This window comes from Glycine soja, chromosome 17, assembly GCF_004193775.1.
Source record: "Glycine soja cultivar W05 chromosome 17, ASM419377v2, whole genome shotgun sequence".
NCBI lineage: Eukaryota > Viridiplantae > Streptophyta > Magnoliopsida > Fabales > Fabaceae > Glycine > Glycine soja.
This window is the reverse complement of record NC_041018.1, coordinates 5,092,052-5,108,322: the sequence shown is the minus strand read 5'-3', so window position 1 is coordinate 5,108,322 and position 16,271 is coordinate 5,092,052. Positions and strand designations below refer to the sequence as shown.

Genomic DNA, 16,271 nt, shown 5'->3' with positions numbered 1-16,271 from the left:
AATCATTTTTACTCCTATAAATGCAATAAGATTTTACATTACTATGTAATAATCCTTTGGATTAAATCATTTATATATTAAAGACAATTTATAAAAAAATTACGTAAGTAATTAGATATTTATTTATGAAATTTAATTATAAACTGGTAAAGTAAAAAAAATGTAAACTATTCAACATAGAAACATATAAAATAATATAAAATAAAATTAAAAAGATTTATATATTAAAATTTTTTAATTTATAAATTTGATAATTTAAAAAATAATAATGACTCTTAACTAATGATAAAAAAAATAATGTTAATATAATTAACTAAAAAAAAAGTATTTTAGTAGTTTATTATTTTTATCAATGAATAAATCATCATGAATTCAAATTCTATTAGAACATATTTTGAAAAATTACTTATTTTGAAAAAAAAAATAAATGTTTTGATTTAAAAATAAAAGGACCAAAATTACAATTTAGCATAAACATTAAATAGTAGAATGACTTAATCTATTTAATTAAAAAAGTTAACAATTTGATTGGTTTAAATAATTACAGAGAATTTGAAATTGCACATAAAACAGAGTAATTAAGAAATGAGAAATACAGATGTGTAAACATTAATAATAATCCTCGAAAATAATATCACACGTTCACACGCAATGTGTGGAGGGGGTGTATGAATGTTATTTTACATCATTTGTAAAGGCCTTGCTCCTAGTCCAAAGATTATCTTGAGGATTAAGAAATAATCATGTGTTTAAAAAGTGATTAGGAATATCAGTATTCAAAGATAGAGCGAGGGGGGCTTTCGTAAAGCTGAAAATTGTCTTGTGCGTTCATGTACATTCCTTGGAGTCTTAATTCCCGCCTGAGTTCTCGGACAAAGAAAGAAAACCCCGCCACTTAATAATTGTTGCTTGTAAACTACTCTATTTATACTTTATAATAATAATAATATATACAATAATGTTTTTTTTTAAGAATGTTAACATGTGATATTTTCTAGAGTTGTAAATCATTATTTTTTTCTTAATTTTAAATTAAAAATTAATTAATGTCTATCAATTCAAATCATTAATTGTTAGATTTTTTTTATTGTAGATCAATTTATACGTGTTGAATAAATTTTTTAATAATTGTATGCTGAATAATATGTATATTTAATTATATTTTAATAATTTAATTTATAAAAATATATGCTAAATAATTTTTTAATAATTATATTCTGAATAATATAATATAATTATAAAATATGTAATCATTCATAATTTTAATTTTTTTTAATTACCATAATTAAAATCTTTCACTTCTTGATAACCTTTAGGATATCTCATAAGCTTCTATCCTTTTGGAGTAGTTGAGATCAGTTATGGGTTTGAAATTTAGTCACAGACTCACGCTTAAAGTTTACTTTAAAAATTGAACTTTCATTACAAAAATTTGAAAATAATTTTTTTTAACTTGATGATCAATTAAAAATCCCTAATAAACAATGGAGTTCTGAGAGGATAATAATAAGCGCAGTTTGATTGTTATGGTCAAATAATATGGTGCAGCGCTTCTCTCGTGTTCACCGCCCTTGACTTCCATGGAAGAGGATGCCTTCAAGAAACAGTCCAGCACATTCAGGATTGGAAAAGCTTTCACCTCCACCGGCGGGTTCCGTGAAATGCAACCTTGACGCAGCCATATTCCAAGATGATCCTATGTATATATGATTCAGCTACATCTTCTTGTTTCCATGGTATTCCATCACCCATGGAGGCCGCGGAAGCTAGGGCTCTACAACTCGCTATAAACTGGTTAGCTGATCAGGATCATGACTCCATTATTATTGAGACCGATTGCAGGCAAATCGTAGACTCCTTTCTGCAAAAACATTTCCAATGTAAATAAAATGTAATTTAAAATTCAATGGAAAAAGACACAGGTATTGAAATTATTACCCAGTAGGTACAAGTTTGAATATGGGGAATTTTTAAAAGTGGATATAGAAATAGTACTATAGTAGTATCTTACCCGGACTCTACGCACATATTGACATCCTTATCATGATATATGTTGTGCATGACATACGTTACATTTTTTTTATGGTAACTAGAAATTCTTACTTTAGTTTAAACTATTATTTTAAATAATTATTTGAAGGCTTAAATATATTTAAGATTTATAATAAATGATCAAATTTTATTTTAAATTTTTAATAAATTTTGTTGTTGTTTTATGTTTTGATATATTAAAACTTTACTTTGAGTTTTATTTTTAATTAATTGATGAGGTGACATTATCATAATTATTGATAATGCTGAAGAAAACAATTTATAAGGTGGCACGTTGTGATTATGATAAAAACTCAAAATAAAAATTTAAATATATCAAAGATGGTAAACAATGAAAATATTTATTAGAAACAATTAATAGAATTTAATCATTTATCAGAAACCTTAAATATATTTAAATCTTATTTAAATTACTATTAATTAACATATAACTAATTTTTATTTCTTCCATTTATTTTTCTTCCATTTATTGTATTTTAAACATCATAGTCTACCATACATATAATCAATTATATATCTATAAGGTATACCAATAATAATTCATTAAAAAATGTATACCAGTAATTAATAATTAAAATTTTATATTTTAATTGAAAATAATTCATAATATAAATTTAATAATTTTATGTTAGTCTATATGTGAAATTAAATTAAATTCAGATATTTAAAAAAGGTTGAAGTTCAACTATTGTAAATAAAAAAATGTTACTATATGGTGGTGAGACGACATTAAAGATCAGTCAAGTTCTTAAGTAAAAGTTAATTATAAAAAAAATTAATAAATACTTCGCATGTATTTTCAGAATAATAAGAACAAAAAATGTTTTTTTTAAGTGTAACATCAGAAAATGTTAAATATGACAAAATGACGAATGATATAGAAGAGAAAGCAAAAATGTTCTTTTTTAGAAGAGTGTCATAGAGATGTGAAAAAAATAAATGTTAATAATACACATGACACTTTCATTATTAAAAAAAATCATTTAACATATATTTGTTTATTTTTCTCTTTCACAAAATATATCGTATTATATTTATTATTCCCTCTTCTATTTTTGTTGACTCTCTAGATCTACTAAAAAATAAATGAGGTAAAAGAACGAGTTGTTGTGATTATTATTAATCATCAAGGCTCGGCTGATTAGTTGAAAAAGCAAGGATATTGGTATTTAACACTTTATATATTAAGTTGATTTTACTTACTAATTTAATAAATAAATAATTATTTAAAATTATGATAATTTTATTATATTAAGAATATTAACAATTAAAGTTTTTACTTTTAATTATTTCTTTAACCAATTTCTTTAAAACAATGGTCAACAAATCCCAAATTAATTAAATTTGACTTTGAAGTCAGATGTTACAACAACACAAGCCTTATTTGGATTCTAAATTAAAAGGGAATATTGTAAAGTAAGTACAAGAACAAAAGGGAAGGTTGCGTGTGTTCTCAGATTCCCCTCAAACATGCGTCAGTACGTTGATGGATGGTATCGGTATATACTTAATTAAATGTCTCCTATAAACTTGTAAGCTAGCTTTAAGATTTAAAGACATCCTCAAATTCAGCTTGGAAAAAAAAAAAAAGAATGAGATAACTCACGGTCCTCATTTCCTAATTTTGTGTGGAAACTATTTTAGGGTGTCCCGGTTACATGCACAACTAATAATTGATCATACTGCAAGGAAAGGAAGATGGTGGTTCAATACGTAAGGTAACCATCGCAAATAACTAGCAGAAAAACGAACATGCACTGCCGGTCGTCCACCTCTTTGTTAACAGGTAGTCTCCGAAGGAGCACATGGTGGTTATTAATTAGGTTTAACTTTGGAGGTTAGTTAACGGCCTTGCCTCAACACTCTCTTTCATCAAACACCTAAGCATCATCATGCGTATGATATGCTAATTGGCACATAAACAGTTAAGTTAGTTACCACTTTCCAACAAAAAAAAATGCATGTTTCCCTCTGTTCTCTATAATGGCCTATTATAATATTGCGTCCGACAAAATTGTCGATGGGAGGAGAAGGAGAAGACTACAATAACAATATTTTTGATACACGAAGAAGTGCATAGTGTGTAACCCTAACCCTAGCCACCATGACTGTCTGCCCTACCGACGACAGGCATGTGGCCGTGTTGGCGTTTCCCTATGGCACACACGCAACTCCACTCCTCAACCTCGTGCGAAGAGTAGCAGCAGAGGCTCCCCAAGTCACATTCTCGTTTTCAGCACCAAGAAGTCCAATGCCTCTGTCTTCGCTGGCCTCAACAAGGAGCAACTTTTTAACATAAAGCCTTATGACGTGGATGATGGATTGCCAGAGAATTATGTGCCTTCAGGGAACCCCAAAGATGCCGTCGCATTCTTTGTCAAGGCCATGCCGGCGAACTATAGGACCGCCTTGGATGAAGCCGTCGCGAAGACGGGGAGGCACATCACTTGCTTGGTTTCTGATGCATTTTTTTGGTTTTTGTGTTGACATGGCTGAAGAAATGCATGCAAAGTGGGTTCCTCTATGGACTGCCGGGCCTCACCCCTCTACTTGCACATATTTCCTCCGTGCATATCAGGAAAAAGTTGGGCCCCGTCTATATATATATATATATATATAACATGCTTTTTCTCATGTCTTCACATAATTGATGAACAAAGGTTGAGTTGATTGATTTCTCTTTAGATTTCTAAGCTTGAATAGATTTATGTGTAATTCGTATACAGTGCTATGTTAAAAAAAAGTTATATATCTAACTTACTCTAAGTAAAAATAAGATTAAATGATTTCATACTTATTCAATGTTTGTTCAATTACTCTAATACTAGCAAATGCAATATAAGTATTTGGTTCGACAATATATAATAATATCCCCAACATGCCAAAACTAGCTGTAAGATTATTGATACAATTTTCTTGTATTCTTTAAGATGGTTGGAGCTGCGTGTATAAATTACCCCAATGATATATAATGGGTTTTTTTAACTTTATTTTTATTTGAGGTGAGTTAAACTACCACAGTACCACTTAAAATATATTGAATTTAACAAAAAATTTCAGCTAAATAATATTCAATTTATTTAGGTGATTAATAAGAACTATATTTGTCATGTTTTGCAGTCCGTGAAAACAAAGAAGTCGATTTCCTTACTGGTTTCTCTGGGGTAAAGGCTTCTGACTTGCCTGAAGGATTAGTCGAAGAGCCACAAGACCCTTTTTCAATCATGTTAGAAAAATTGGGATAAGCGTTGCCGCGAGCAACCGCAGTTGCCATAAACTCCTTCGCTACAGTGCACCTTCCTATTGCACACGAGCTAGAATCCAAGTTGCACAAGCTACTGAACGTTGGTCCATTCATTTTGACAACGCCACAAGCTTTGTCGTCTCCAGATGAGGATGGGTGCTTACCGTGGTTGAACAAGCAAGAGGAAGGGTCAGTAGTGTACCTTAGCTTTGGAAGTTCGATAATGCCACCACCCATGAGTTGGCTGCAATTGCAGAAGCCCTAGAAGAAGGTAAATATCCGTTTATTTGGGCGTTTAGAGGAAATCCTGAGAAACAATTGCCACAAGGGTTCTTGGAAAGGACAAAGACACAAGGGAAGGTTTTGTTGCGTGGGCCCCACAAATGCAAATCCCAAAACATTCAGCGGTTTGTGTGTGCATGACACACGGTGGTTGGAACTCAGTTTTGGATTGTATAGTTGGTGGCGTTCCTATGATTAGTAGGCCATTTTTTGGAGACCAGATGTTGAACACAGCAACGATGGAACATGTGTGGGAGATTGGTGTGGAACTTGAAAATGGGGTTTTCACTAAAGAAGGCATTCTGAGAGCTTTGGAATTGATCATGTCAAGTGAGAAAGGGAAGATGACGCGGCAAAAGATTGTGGAACTCAAGGATTTTGCAATGGCAGCAGGGGGACCTGAAGGTGACTCTACGAAGAATTTCTGTACTTTTTCAGAGATTGTGGGAGGTTCAAGTTATGAGCAATTAAACCCGCAACAGCATGATTATCGAGGTATCCGCAACAAAATTGCAGGCGCATTTGCTGCCGCAAATTCCAGATTTACTCGTCGCAATAATCCAAAGCATCAAGGTTTAGAAGCTTTTTGCAGGCACAAACAATTGCAAGGTTGAAATTATTAAGAATATCGATCAGTATTGAACTTTGGATTTTGTTCTCCAAACGGTAGCTAAATGAATTCACACTTACTTGGTTCTAGGCAGTATTTGAAGGGCTCCTGATTGTATTCCTAAACTTGCAAATCAACAAAATAATAATGAACTTCGATTTTCTCCACACTCTGAAATCTTACAATATTAGTTGTTTATATAAATTTGAAATTAGAAAAATCTAGAATGATTCTTAAATGTTCCATGTAAAGTAAAAAAAAAAAAGACTTTTAATTAGTGGATAGTGGAGAAAATATATTTGTTGTGGATTTTTATTAAGTTCTTAGAAGTGAAACAAAAAATTTAAGTTCTTAGAAGTGAATCTAGACTTCTCTATATTATATATACTTATAAGTACCTCTATGTACTTGGCATTTGCAATACATTTTAAAGTGTACCAAGATTGAATCCTTGTGGCTAAAGTGCTTTCAGTGGTTCAACTATACCAATGTTATTTCGGGATCCCTATATGATCACTTTATACGATATCCTTCCTGCTTGGTGGTGAATTTTGAAATTAACAGGTGGTGGGTTATATGGTCAGCGATGGCGTGGGCTATTTGTAATGTTAGAAACAAATGTATTTTTAACAGTAGAATGTTCGAGGGTGAGACAGCTTGGAAAAATAATTGCTTCCTGGCATGGTCTTGCCGCTATCAGGTCGTACTGACTGGTTTCAATACTTATCATCAATCCCGGGGCATGCATTTGTAGCAGGTGTTAATTGACTTCTCAATTGGGCTTGGTGGATCACAGATGAGCTATAATGAAGATTCTTGATGTAAATTCTCTGACATTATCTAGATGTTAGTTATTGAATATTAAAGGCCAATGTTCCAATTAATATTAGTAACCAATTTGTGGGGGAGAATTGTTGCTAATTGCTTGGTCACGGATATTCCTTGTAACTGAAATGGGTATCTCTTATACTCTTGATTAACGTTATAAATCTTTTGTTGAAAAAAAAAGAGCAAGTTTGAGTTCTCTTTTAGAAATCCCTTCTTTCTCCTCTAATAAAGTAGTTTCTAGAGCTTAATTAGTTTGATCCAGAAATTCAGACAAACATTAAGGGGCACTTGGTTGATAAAATATTTTTTATTTTCTTTTCTTGTTTTCATTTTTTAAAAATAGTTTTCAGATTTTCAAATTTTCAAGATTTATATATTTTTTTAAAATTTTATTTTCTATTTTCTGAAAATAAATACATTGAAAATATGTTTAGTTTAATTAATTTTCATAATAAAATTCATAATAAAAATAGAAAACGATCAAATCAAACGTCATCTAAGAGTTTGACATATCAATAGAAAATTTGTCTAAAAAACAAGAAGGATGCCTTCCTAAAGAAAAAGGGAGGATCAACATGTCCTTACTCTTATTCATCAATGTTTGGATGATTCCATGTTCTAAAAAATTGCCTATGGAATTACTTCAAAATTAAGAAGCTTGGGAGATTTTGGAGACTTCCCTCCAAGGCATAAATTGACAAAGTAAAGACAAGACTTCAGTATCACTAAGGTTGATTTTAAAGCTTTGAAGATGAAGAAATATGAATCAATTTTAAACTATTGCCCATGAGTAAATGTGGTAGAAATATGGAGATAAAATAAAAGATGTTTGTGTGAGGGGAAGATTCGTAATTCCTTAACTTTGAAGTTTGATTATGTGGCGTGTTTCATTGGAGAGTAAAAATAATTTGGCTCCATATGGGGTGCTCAACAGTGTGCTAATGCTGCATGCTAGTATTTTTTTTTATCTATGTACAACACACTATTAATATCACATTAACATTGGGTTGAACTTACATTATTTGTCATGTTAGCATGTTAGTGTCATGTCATCACTAATGGGTTACATAAGTAATTTTGGTTAAAAAATTGATGGCACACTACTAAATTTTACAAATATAAGAGATTAAATGTACAATAAAAAAAATTAAGAATCAAAATTATATAAGAACAAACGGTAAATTTAAGGCTTTTAAGTGAAATATTTAAAAGAACTAGTCTTGTTATGGGCCATCTCTATCCCGTTATTTGGTTTTGTGGGCTTAAAGTTAATTAGCGCCCCTGATCCTCTTGTCTTGGGCCTGTTGTGCTCATATGTAAGGCATTTGAATCCTGAACGGTTGCACTTCTCATTATATTTTAAAAGTTGATTTCAAAATGTGTATTCCAAAATATAATATAGAGATGCATGATTTAATTCTGCGAGTGCAAAAAATAAATGCCTATATGTAATAACAAAAAAAAAAAAAAACAGTTGAACATCCTACTGCTGAGAAAGATTCCCCCAGATTGAATGTGTTAATTATAGGACAACCAGATTGGATGAAGGAAATGGCACACTTGGATTCTGATTCTAAATAAATCCTCCTAATTAAAACCTATAGACCAAGCAATCCTCAAAGCAAATAAAATGCCCCAACTTCCAAGAGATTGCGGGTTTCTAGAGCCAGATAGAACAGTAAAAATAAGAAAAGGCTTGTTTCTCATAGCTTATATATTCATTGATACGTAAGAAATTGCATCCAAATTTTGTCCTTTTACTTTTCACTGTTTTTTCCCCCAGATATTGGTTAATAAAAAAATATGTTCAATTGGAAAATCAATCATATTGATAGAAATTTAAATTTGTTAAAATTAGCTTTTGATACATTTTCTAAAAAAAAAAGAAAAAGAAAAACCTATAACCATATCTTTTTAAAAACAAATGACCTAGTTGAAATTATTTAATCAAAATAAATTGACATTACCTTGAGTTAAAAAAAGGTCCCATCACTCTAATTTATCTAATTACTCTATCATGCAATATTTTATATGGGTCTTACAAATTAATTTAGTGAAATAGTGATGTAAAAATAATAGTGTTCGCAATTATTTGCACCGAATGTGCATTTGTAAAACTATAAATGTAATATTACTTTCTCCACAAAATGAAATTTTATTTTACCAAATAAAAAATACGAATACAATTATACTATAAATTAGGATTATTTTATAAATGACTTTGTAAGAAGCTTGTTAATGAAATTATTTATGTACCCAAAAAAGTAAAATATGTTTTTTTTTTAATTTAATATAATGTAATTTGTTTCCTTTCACACGAGCAAAAAGAGCTGCAAATTTATTCCCCAAAGCTAGAGTTAGAGAAAAATAACAAAAATGACCATGGGTTTCATAAAAGCACGTATCCAAAACCAGATTCTTGTCACAAAGGTACAATTAAAAGTCTCTAATAAATGAATAAAGTTTACTCTTAATCATTAATAATTTTTTTGTTATTTTAAGTATATGATATATTGAAATTTTTATTTTGAATAAGTAATAATGTGTCGTCTTGTAAATTGATTATTTTAATATTATTAATGATTATAATGATGTCAAGTCATTATTTAATCAACGAAAGAAATTTTGTAAAAAATTTAATATATTATGAATTCAAAACAACAAAAAAATTATTAAAAACCTTGAACATATTTAAAAAAAAGTTATAAGCAAAACGAACAACATATATATTCTTGGTCGAAGAAGATACAGTACCCAGTAAACATGCAATTTACATTCACGTTCTGTTCATTGACCGAGAAAAGAGCATCATGCATGCATAGAAAAAGAAGAAGAAAAATCTCAAAAAGTGCATAAAGAAGTTTCAATACTTCTATTGTTACGAAAACAAAACGGAGCAGGATGGAAACGATCGAGCAACGAGGAAAGTTAAAAGTTGTTTATAACTACATATGTATGGCATATACATACATATATATTTATGAACAACCGCTTTTAGCTCAATGAAATATTTTTTTCGTTACTAAATTGTACTGTAACTAGCTAGGAACTTTGTAGGAATCTTTATTTAACATCCTAACTTGACATTTTTGGTGAAAGAGCTAATGATATCTTTGATATTTCTGTGAGAATGCACATTAGGAAATGTTTATCTAATCATACAAAACAAATAGAAGAAGATTATCAACTTTAGGTCCACAATCTTATCATGAACTGAATATTGCTTCTTTTTGTTATTACTACCCACCCATACAGCTCAGAAAATCCAGCTTTTATTATTCTTCCTACCAACCCTAACCTTTGATACTTATAAAGATTACCAGCATAACACAGCAAGAAGTAAGATGGAATTCTTGTTATACATACATATATTTATGAGTAAATATCGCAGAATCACTGGAATATTATATATAGCTTGGATCAAAAGCATTTTTTGGGGGCCACATCATGGATAAGTTTCCCAAATCCCAGTACTTTATTTGTATATTTGAGGTTCGATCTCTTGAACTATGTATATGTATTAGAATCTCAGTTAGCATCAAAATAATAGAACATTTATTTAAAGCTTAAGGAAGATATATATTGAGTGCCTTGTGGTTGTTTAGAACAAACTATATAGTGGTTTCTACATTAATTACTTAGGCATTGGTTTACATTATTATATATCCATGATGTTGTTTACAGGAGCTGTTACTACTCATTCTTCCTCTTTCCACATCTTATGACTAATACAACAAATTAGCATAACCAGATTGAAAGTTAAATCCTTGTGATCACTACAGGCTGTAACCCAGTTCATAATCTTGGAACATCCCTTGTGTTAGAAGAGCCGGAGTAGCAGATGATTCCCAGGAATTTGAGGATGCTGATTTGGTATCAGAATCATTGGACCACCAAATCAAGCTATCCTTTGAGTCATTCATCTCTCTGAAACAATCAAACCCTGAAGCCATATCATGATCTTCCTGTGGCACATAACCCATTGTTCTGTTGTTGAGAATCTCATCTAGTTCATTTTGCAGTGCACCAAGTTGCTGAAATCCCACATTATTGTTAGTCTGCACATGAATAGCCTCAGATCTTGGTGCAAGACTTGAGTGCATTGGATTAGTACTACTCCCAGAAGCAACAAAGGGAACTCCACTGTTACTCAAAGGAATATTCTCCAAAAGATGAACCTGATCAGGGTTATTGATCTTTGCACCATCATGTTGAGGCTTGTAAAACTCACCCTTTTGTCCTTGTTCATCATGTGGGGAATTAGGCAAAGCATTTTGCATCACAGGGTTAGAGCCATCATTCAAAGATTGTAGGCTATGGATCATCTTTTCTTGGATAGGATGCAACTTAGGCCACAGCGCAGGGTTATTGTAGAAAGAGAAAGGGTTTTGGAGGCTTTGAAGTTGCATGTGCAGTTGGAGTCTTTCAAGAGCTGAAGTACTAAGGGCATTTGAATAAGAATTCTCCTCTATTCCATTGTTTGTGTCTTTTGAGCTGAAGTTAGATTGTTTGCGCCTCCCGAGCAGTTTCTTCTTCAATCTAGTGTTCCAATAGTTCTTGATGTCGTTATCTGTCCTTCCAGGTAACTGAGCAGCAATTATGGACCACCTATACACAGATTATATATGTTGGAACGCGTTTAGTTAATTTCTACGAATATTATTAACCAAAGGGAAAATAAAAACATGTGGAGCTAGCTAGAGAGATTCTAGTGACAAAACAAAAAGGACAAACAATTTTGTTCAAAAACTACAGCACAAGGCTCGTAGATAGAGATGGGGGGTTTTGAGAGAGAAGGACCTGCTTCCAATGCTAATGTAAAGGCTGCAGATGATGTTGTCTTCTTCTTCAGTAAATCCACCATGTTTGATATTAGGTCTCAAGTAATTTAACCACCTAAGTCTGCAACTCTTTCCACACCTCTTGAGCCCTGCGAATTATTTGTATCCATCAATAAGGTTTTGAATTAATCGATGATTAATTATTATACTAACCAAAGTTCACCTTTCCAAAGCCAAACTAAATAGTATTTGCTCTTGGACTCAATAAATATATACGCTTAAGAGGAATATTAAAAGAAAATTATAAGAGAGAGGAGTGTACCAATTTTCTGAGGAAGAGCAATCCAATTGCCACCAGTTCCATTCTTTTCAATATAGGTTTTGAGTGTAGCATCCTCTTCAGGAGACCATGGTCCTTTCTTCACGTTGTTCTTGTCACAGCATGGAGCTCTACCCATCTTTTTGTGTTGTTGTCTCTCTCTCTCTCTCTCTCTCTCTCTCTCTCTCTCTCTCTCTCTCTCTCTCTCTCTCTCTCTCTCTCTCTCTCTCTCTCTCTCTCTCTCTCTCTCTCTCTCTCTCTCTCTCTCTCTCTGTTTAGGTTTCTCTTTCTGTTTTTTGTTGAAGCAAATATCAACTTTGCTAGCTAGGATTGTTGGGAAACTACGACGAAGGAAGGGTATGATTTATAGGTAGGGAAGTATGGCTGATGTGATTCTTAAAAGGACAAAAAGTCTTGCACACCTCACCCCCTCCATTCCCTCACCAGCTATTTTTTTCAACTCGGTTTTTTTCTTCTAGGGTTTATTCATCTTTCTCTGTCTTCCTTTTTGGATTAGTTCGGTCACCGCGTTTAATTATGCATGCAACTGGACAAACGTAACATAAAATTTCTCTTCTTTTACATAAAAAGTTGCACTGCTTTTTCATAGGTCTATTAGTTTAATGCTTGAACCCGATGCTACAAGTATTTGATCAATAGAAGGCTCCATCCTCTTAGTTTGTCCGCATTATCCTTGAAAACGTTCCATTGTCAAGTCATCCCAACATATCTTATTATATTGACGGGAATGTACTGCAGCTTCCTATTGGTAATTATTTCTTAAAATAAATAAAATTACCCTTATGTGTAATTAATTAACTGAGGAATTATCGTGGAAGATGTGCGAAGGAAACACACATTGCTTTGATTCAGTCAATAACTTTATCATAAAAAAGCAAATACATTTACGAAGAAAAGATGAGCCTTCTAATTTATAATTTTAGTAGCTAGCCAGTATGCAAATTAAGAATGAAAATGTTATATATATGCAAATTAAGAATCAAAAGGTTTAAAAAAAAAAAACGGAAACTAAAGTTGCAACGTTCTTTTTTTCGTTTTGGGTGAATAATGACGTCGCAGCTGAGGACGTATGCTTCGGACTTTTTGCTCTTTCCCTTTCTTCTCATATCAATGTTAGAATATTTTCCTTTATAAGTCTCTAACTCAACCATGAAATATTTCAGATATTCCATGATGGTTGACTTTAAATTGAAATTCAAATAATTAATATTGCGACAAATTGGCTCATCATGGGTTATTGTACGGACTTGAAATGGGAGACATGATACTGAGGGAAAGTTTCTCTGAATATTTAAGCTCCACATAAATAGTTACTTGTATTTCTTTCTTAAGGTTTCAATATATAAGCATTATAAAATGTCAAGGGATTGAAATTCTGTCAGAAACCAATACATACATTGTTGACGAGCTGATGATGAAAGTTAGAAAAACTATAGCTAATGCCTTGACAATGAAACCATCGTTTGCTTTCACCACAAAATCATAACCCACTGATTCTTATTTGAAACCATGCACCAATAAAAACTGGCATCTTTTCCATCACGACAAGATATTTCTAATACGAAGAAAGGTCATGCCATGTTATTTATTTGGCTCTCAGTTGCTTCTCTTCTCCACCAGCCTCCAAAAACCAAAGTCATTTAGCTTGAATTCTTGATATGATATATAAATTAGAGACCTAAAATTGTTCTTTAACATTTACAGAGTAAAAAGAATATTTATAAATTATCATTAAGTTCAATATAATGTTCATTGTTATAAAAAAACAAATTCATCTTATCTTTTCTATTATATATATATATATATATATATATATAATTTTATATAATTTGAACATCCTTGATATATACGTTGTTTAACAATGGAGATTTGGTTGTATTTTAAAATAATATATTAATTGTTAAAATAAGGCAATAATAAAGTACTAACTAGTACATATATGAGGAACGTTAGTGATATACTATGTAATATATTTTTTATCATTAAATAAAATTTATTTTAAATTATAAAATCACAAGTGGGATTCATTAAATAAAAAATAATTTTTATAATTTTCATCAATTTTTTTTCAATATGTTGCTAATATTCTATTTCTTTTAAAAGTAGATTCTTATTGATATATCCAAGTTATAGAAGATCAAGATACCACTTTAAAAATAAAAATAAAAGATCAAGATACATCATAGCTCTCCAAATACTAGTAGCTTATTATAATTCAAAGAAAGGCTCCTTTACCAGCCATGGAGCTCGGGATTGATTGTGCAATAATGTAGCTATGTGATTATAAAAGTAGAAAATGAAAAGGTCAAACATTTGTTAAAATAATTGATATATCTTTTTTTGTCCTTTTTTTTAAAAAAAATGGCTAGGAATTAGTTGGGTTATTATCAACAAACAAAATCCCATTTCATTTTATTTGGTATTATTTTACTTTTCTTCTTTGTTCCTGTTTGACAAGTTGGAGTAGGACACGTTAAAGACAATAAGGAAACTGTATCAAAATAAGAAAAGAAGTAAAACCAAACAGAAAGGTCTTTGCAATTCAATATTTTTCAGAAGAAGCACCACTCATTGACCTTGGTTTTCTAATTTAATACTTCATCTAGCGGTTTTTTTAATCAATAAGCAGGAAAATAAAGGTATGGAACCGCACTCACTTAGAAATATAACAAGGAGAAACCATCAAATTCGAAAAAGCACTTAGCTCCTAAATTTATAAACTTTAATATCTTTATCATCAAATAGTCTCGGATCTTTGGGACGAAGAAAACATGCTTCTGCTTGTCTTTCTCCTTAACAAAGAATCTTTACATTGACGCTGTATTTCTTTTTCCTGTTCTTCAAGAAAAAGGTGAAGCGAAATGGGGGAAAAAGAACAGTACATTTCATCATCGAGAAGACTAATCTAGCGTAACAACTAGTTAATACAGTTTTGATCAGAGGATAAACATGGAAGTCTAACCCAAAACTATCTTGGTAATTATTGGTTCTGCCTTAATTTATTAATTAATACATACGTTAAGGAAAAAACTTGAATTATACACTATACAGTATTATTTTATGTAAGCCTTAATAAGCGGGTATTCCTTAAATTTTATTATTATTTGGTTAAATTGAATTTATAAACAAAATAAGGTAAATTTTCAATGTATTTGATAATATTTTCACAGTTAAACCTGATCTAGTCGTAATGTTATTTTGTACAGTATGTACTAAATGTTAGATATATAGAATATAGTTGCATGCCATTTCACACTCTTTAATGTTTATACTAGTTTTCTAGCCAGTGGAAAAACAGTCGGATTTCACAATTCAAGTTGTTTGATTTGCAACTCAACAACATGTTAGATTACATTTTCAAGTTAGTATTTCAGGGAAAACAATGGGTACACAAAATCATGATTAAAAAAAGGTAAATGTTTTTTTTTTTACAGAAAAAAAGGCATATGTTAAGGGTGCTAGTTAAATAATTAAAAGTGAAAAAAAGATTAAAAAATATTGTCAATATACTCTCATCATACATCTCTAATGTGATTTTCAATATTTTTATTTATTGATTGATTCCTTAAAAACACTCATTAGTAATATATCCTATAATTTAAGTTATAGAATTTTTTCAACGAGCTCATATTTAGTTCATATGGTTTAAAACTTCAAAGTATGATCTTTATTGTAGTGTCTTAATGTTTCAGCTTCTATCTTTTTTACCCAGTTCGATTTGTTCCATAAATTCTTAACATCTCTCTCTAGCTCATGTTAGGAATGCTCTCTTGGGAAGAAATGAGGAAAGGTAATTCAGGAAATTGGGGACTGAAAACTCACAACACAACCATAATTTTTGGTGATCAGAAGAAATACCTGCTAAGCTATATTTCTCAACACATTTTAAGAGCACTTTTATTCCAAATTAATTACTTTTAAACTGATCCAAGGAAACATAACTTGCTATCATGACACCTGTGATTCACTTTGTTTAATTTACTCTTTTAATTAGTAGACTTAAGATAAGCATCAGATCGAAAAAAGCCAATCTTGTATAAAAATAACTAGAGATTCGCAGAAAGATCACACTTTGTATATGTCGTCACTAGGGTTGACAAAGATGCTGTTAGTAGACTTGGACGCCAAATATTT

At 31.0% G+C, this 16,271-nt stretch overlaps 1 protein-coding gene and 1 pseudogene across 1 annotated transcript; one reads left to right on the top strand and one right to left on the bottom strand.

The window, feature by feature from the left end:
* Positions 1 to 4,156: 4,156 nt before the first annotated feature.
* Positions 4,157 to 6,192, top strand: LOC114393507 (annotated as a pseudogene).
* Positions 6,193 to 10,613: 4,421 nt separating this feature from the next.
* LOC114392828 (transcription factor MYB36-like) lies at positions 10,614 to 12,472 on the bottom strand. The gene is made up of 3 exons (XM_028354058.1): positions 12,120 to 12,472; positions 11,817 to 11,946; positions 10,614 to 11,624 (listed from the first exon to the last, which is right to left on the bottom strand). The coding sequence occupies exons 1-3, from the start codon at positions 12,253 to 12,255 to the stop codon at positions 10,793 to 10,795; spliced, it is 1,098 nt and encodes a 365-aa protein (XP_028209859.1). The 5' UTR covers positions 12,256 to 12,472; the 3' UTR covers positions 10,614 to 10,792.
* Positions 12,473 to 16,271: the final 3,799 nt, after the last annotated feature.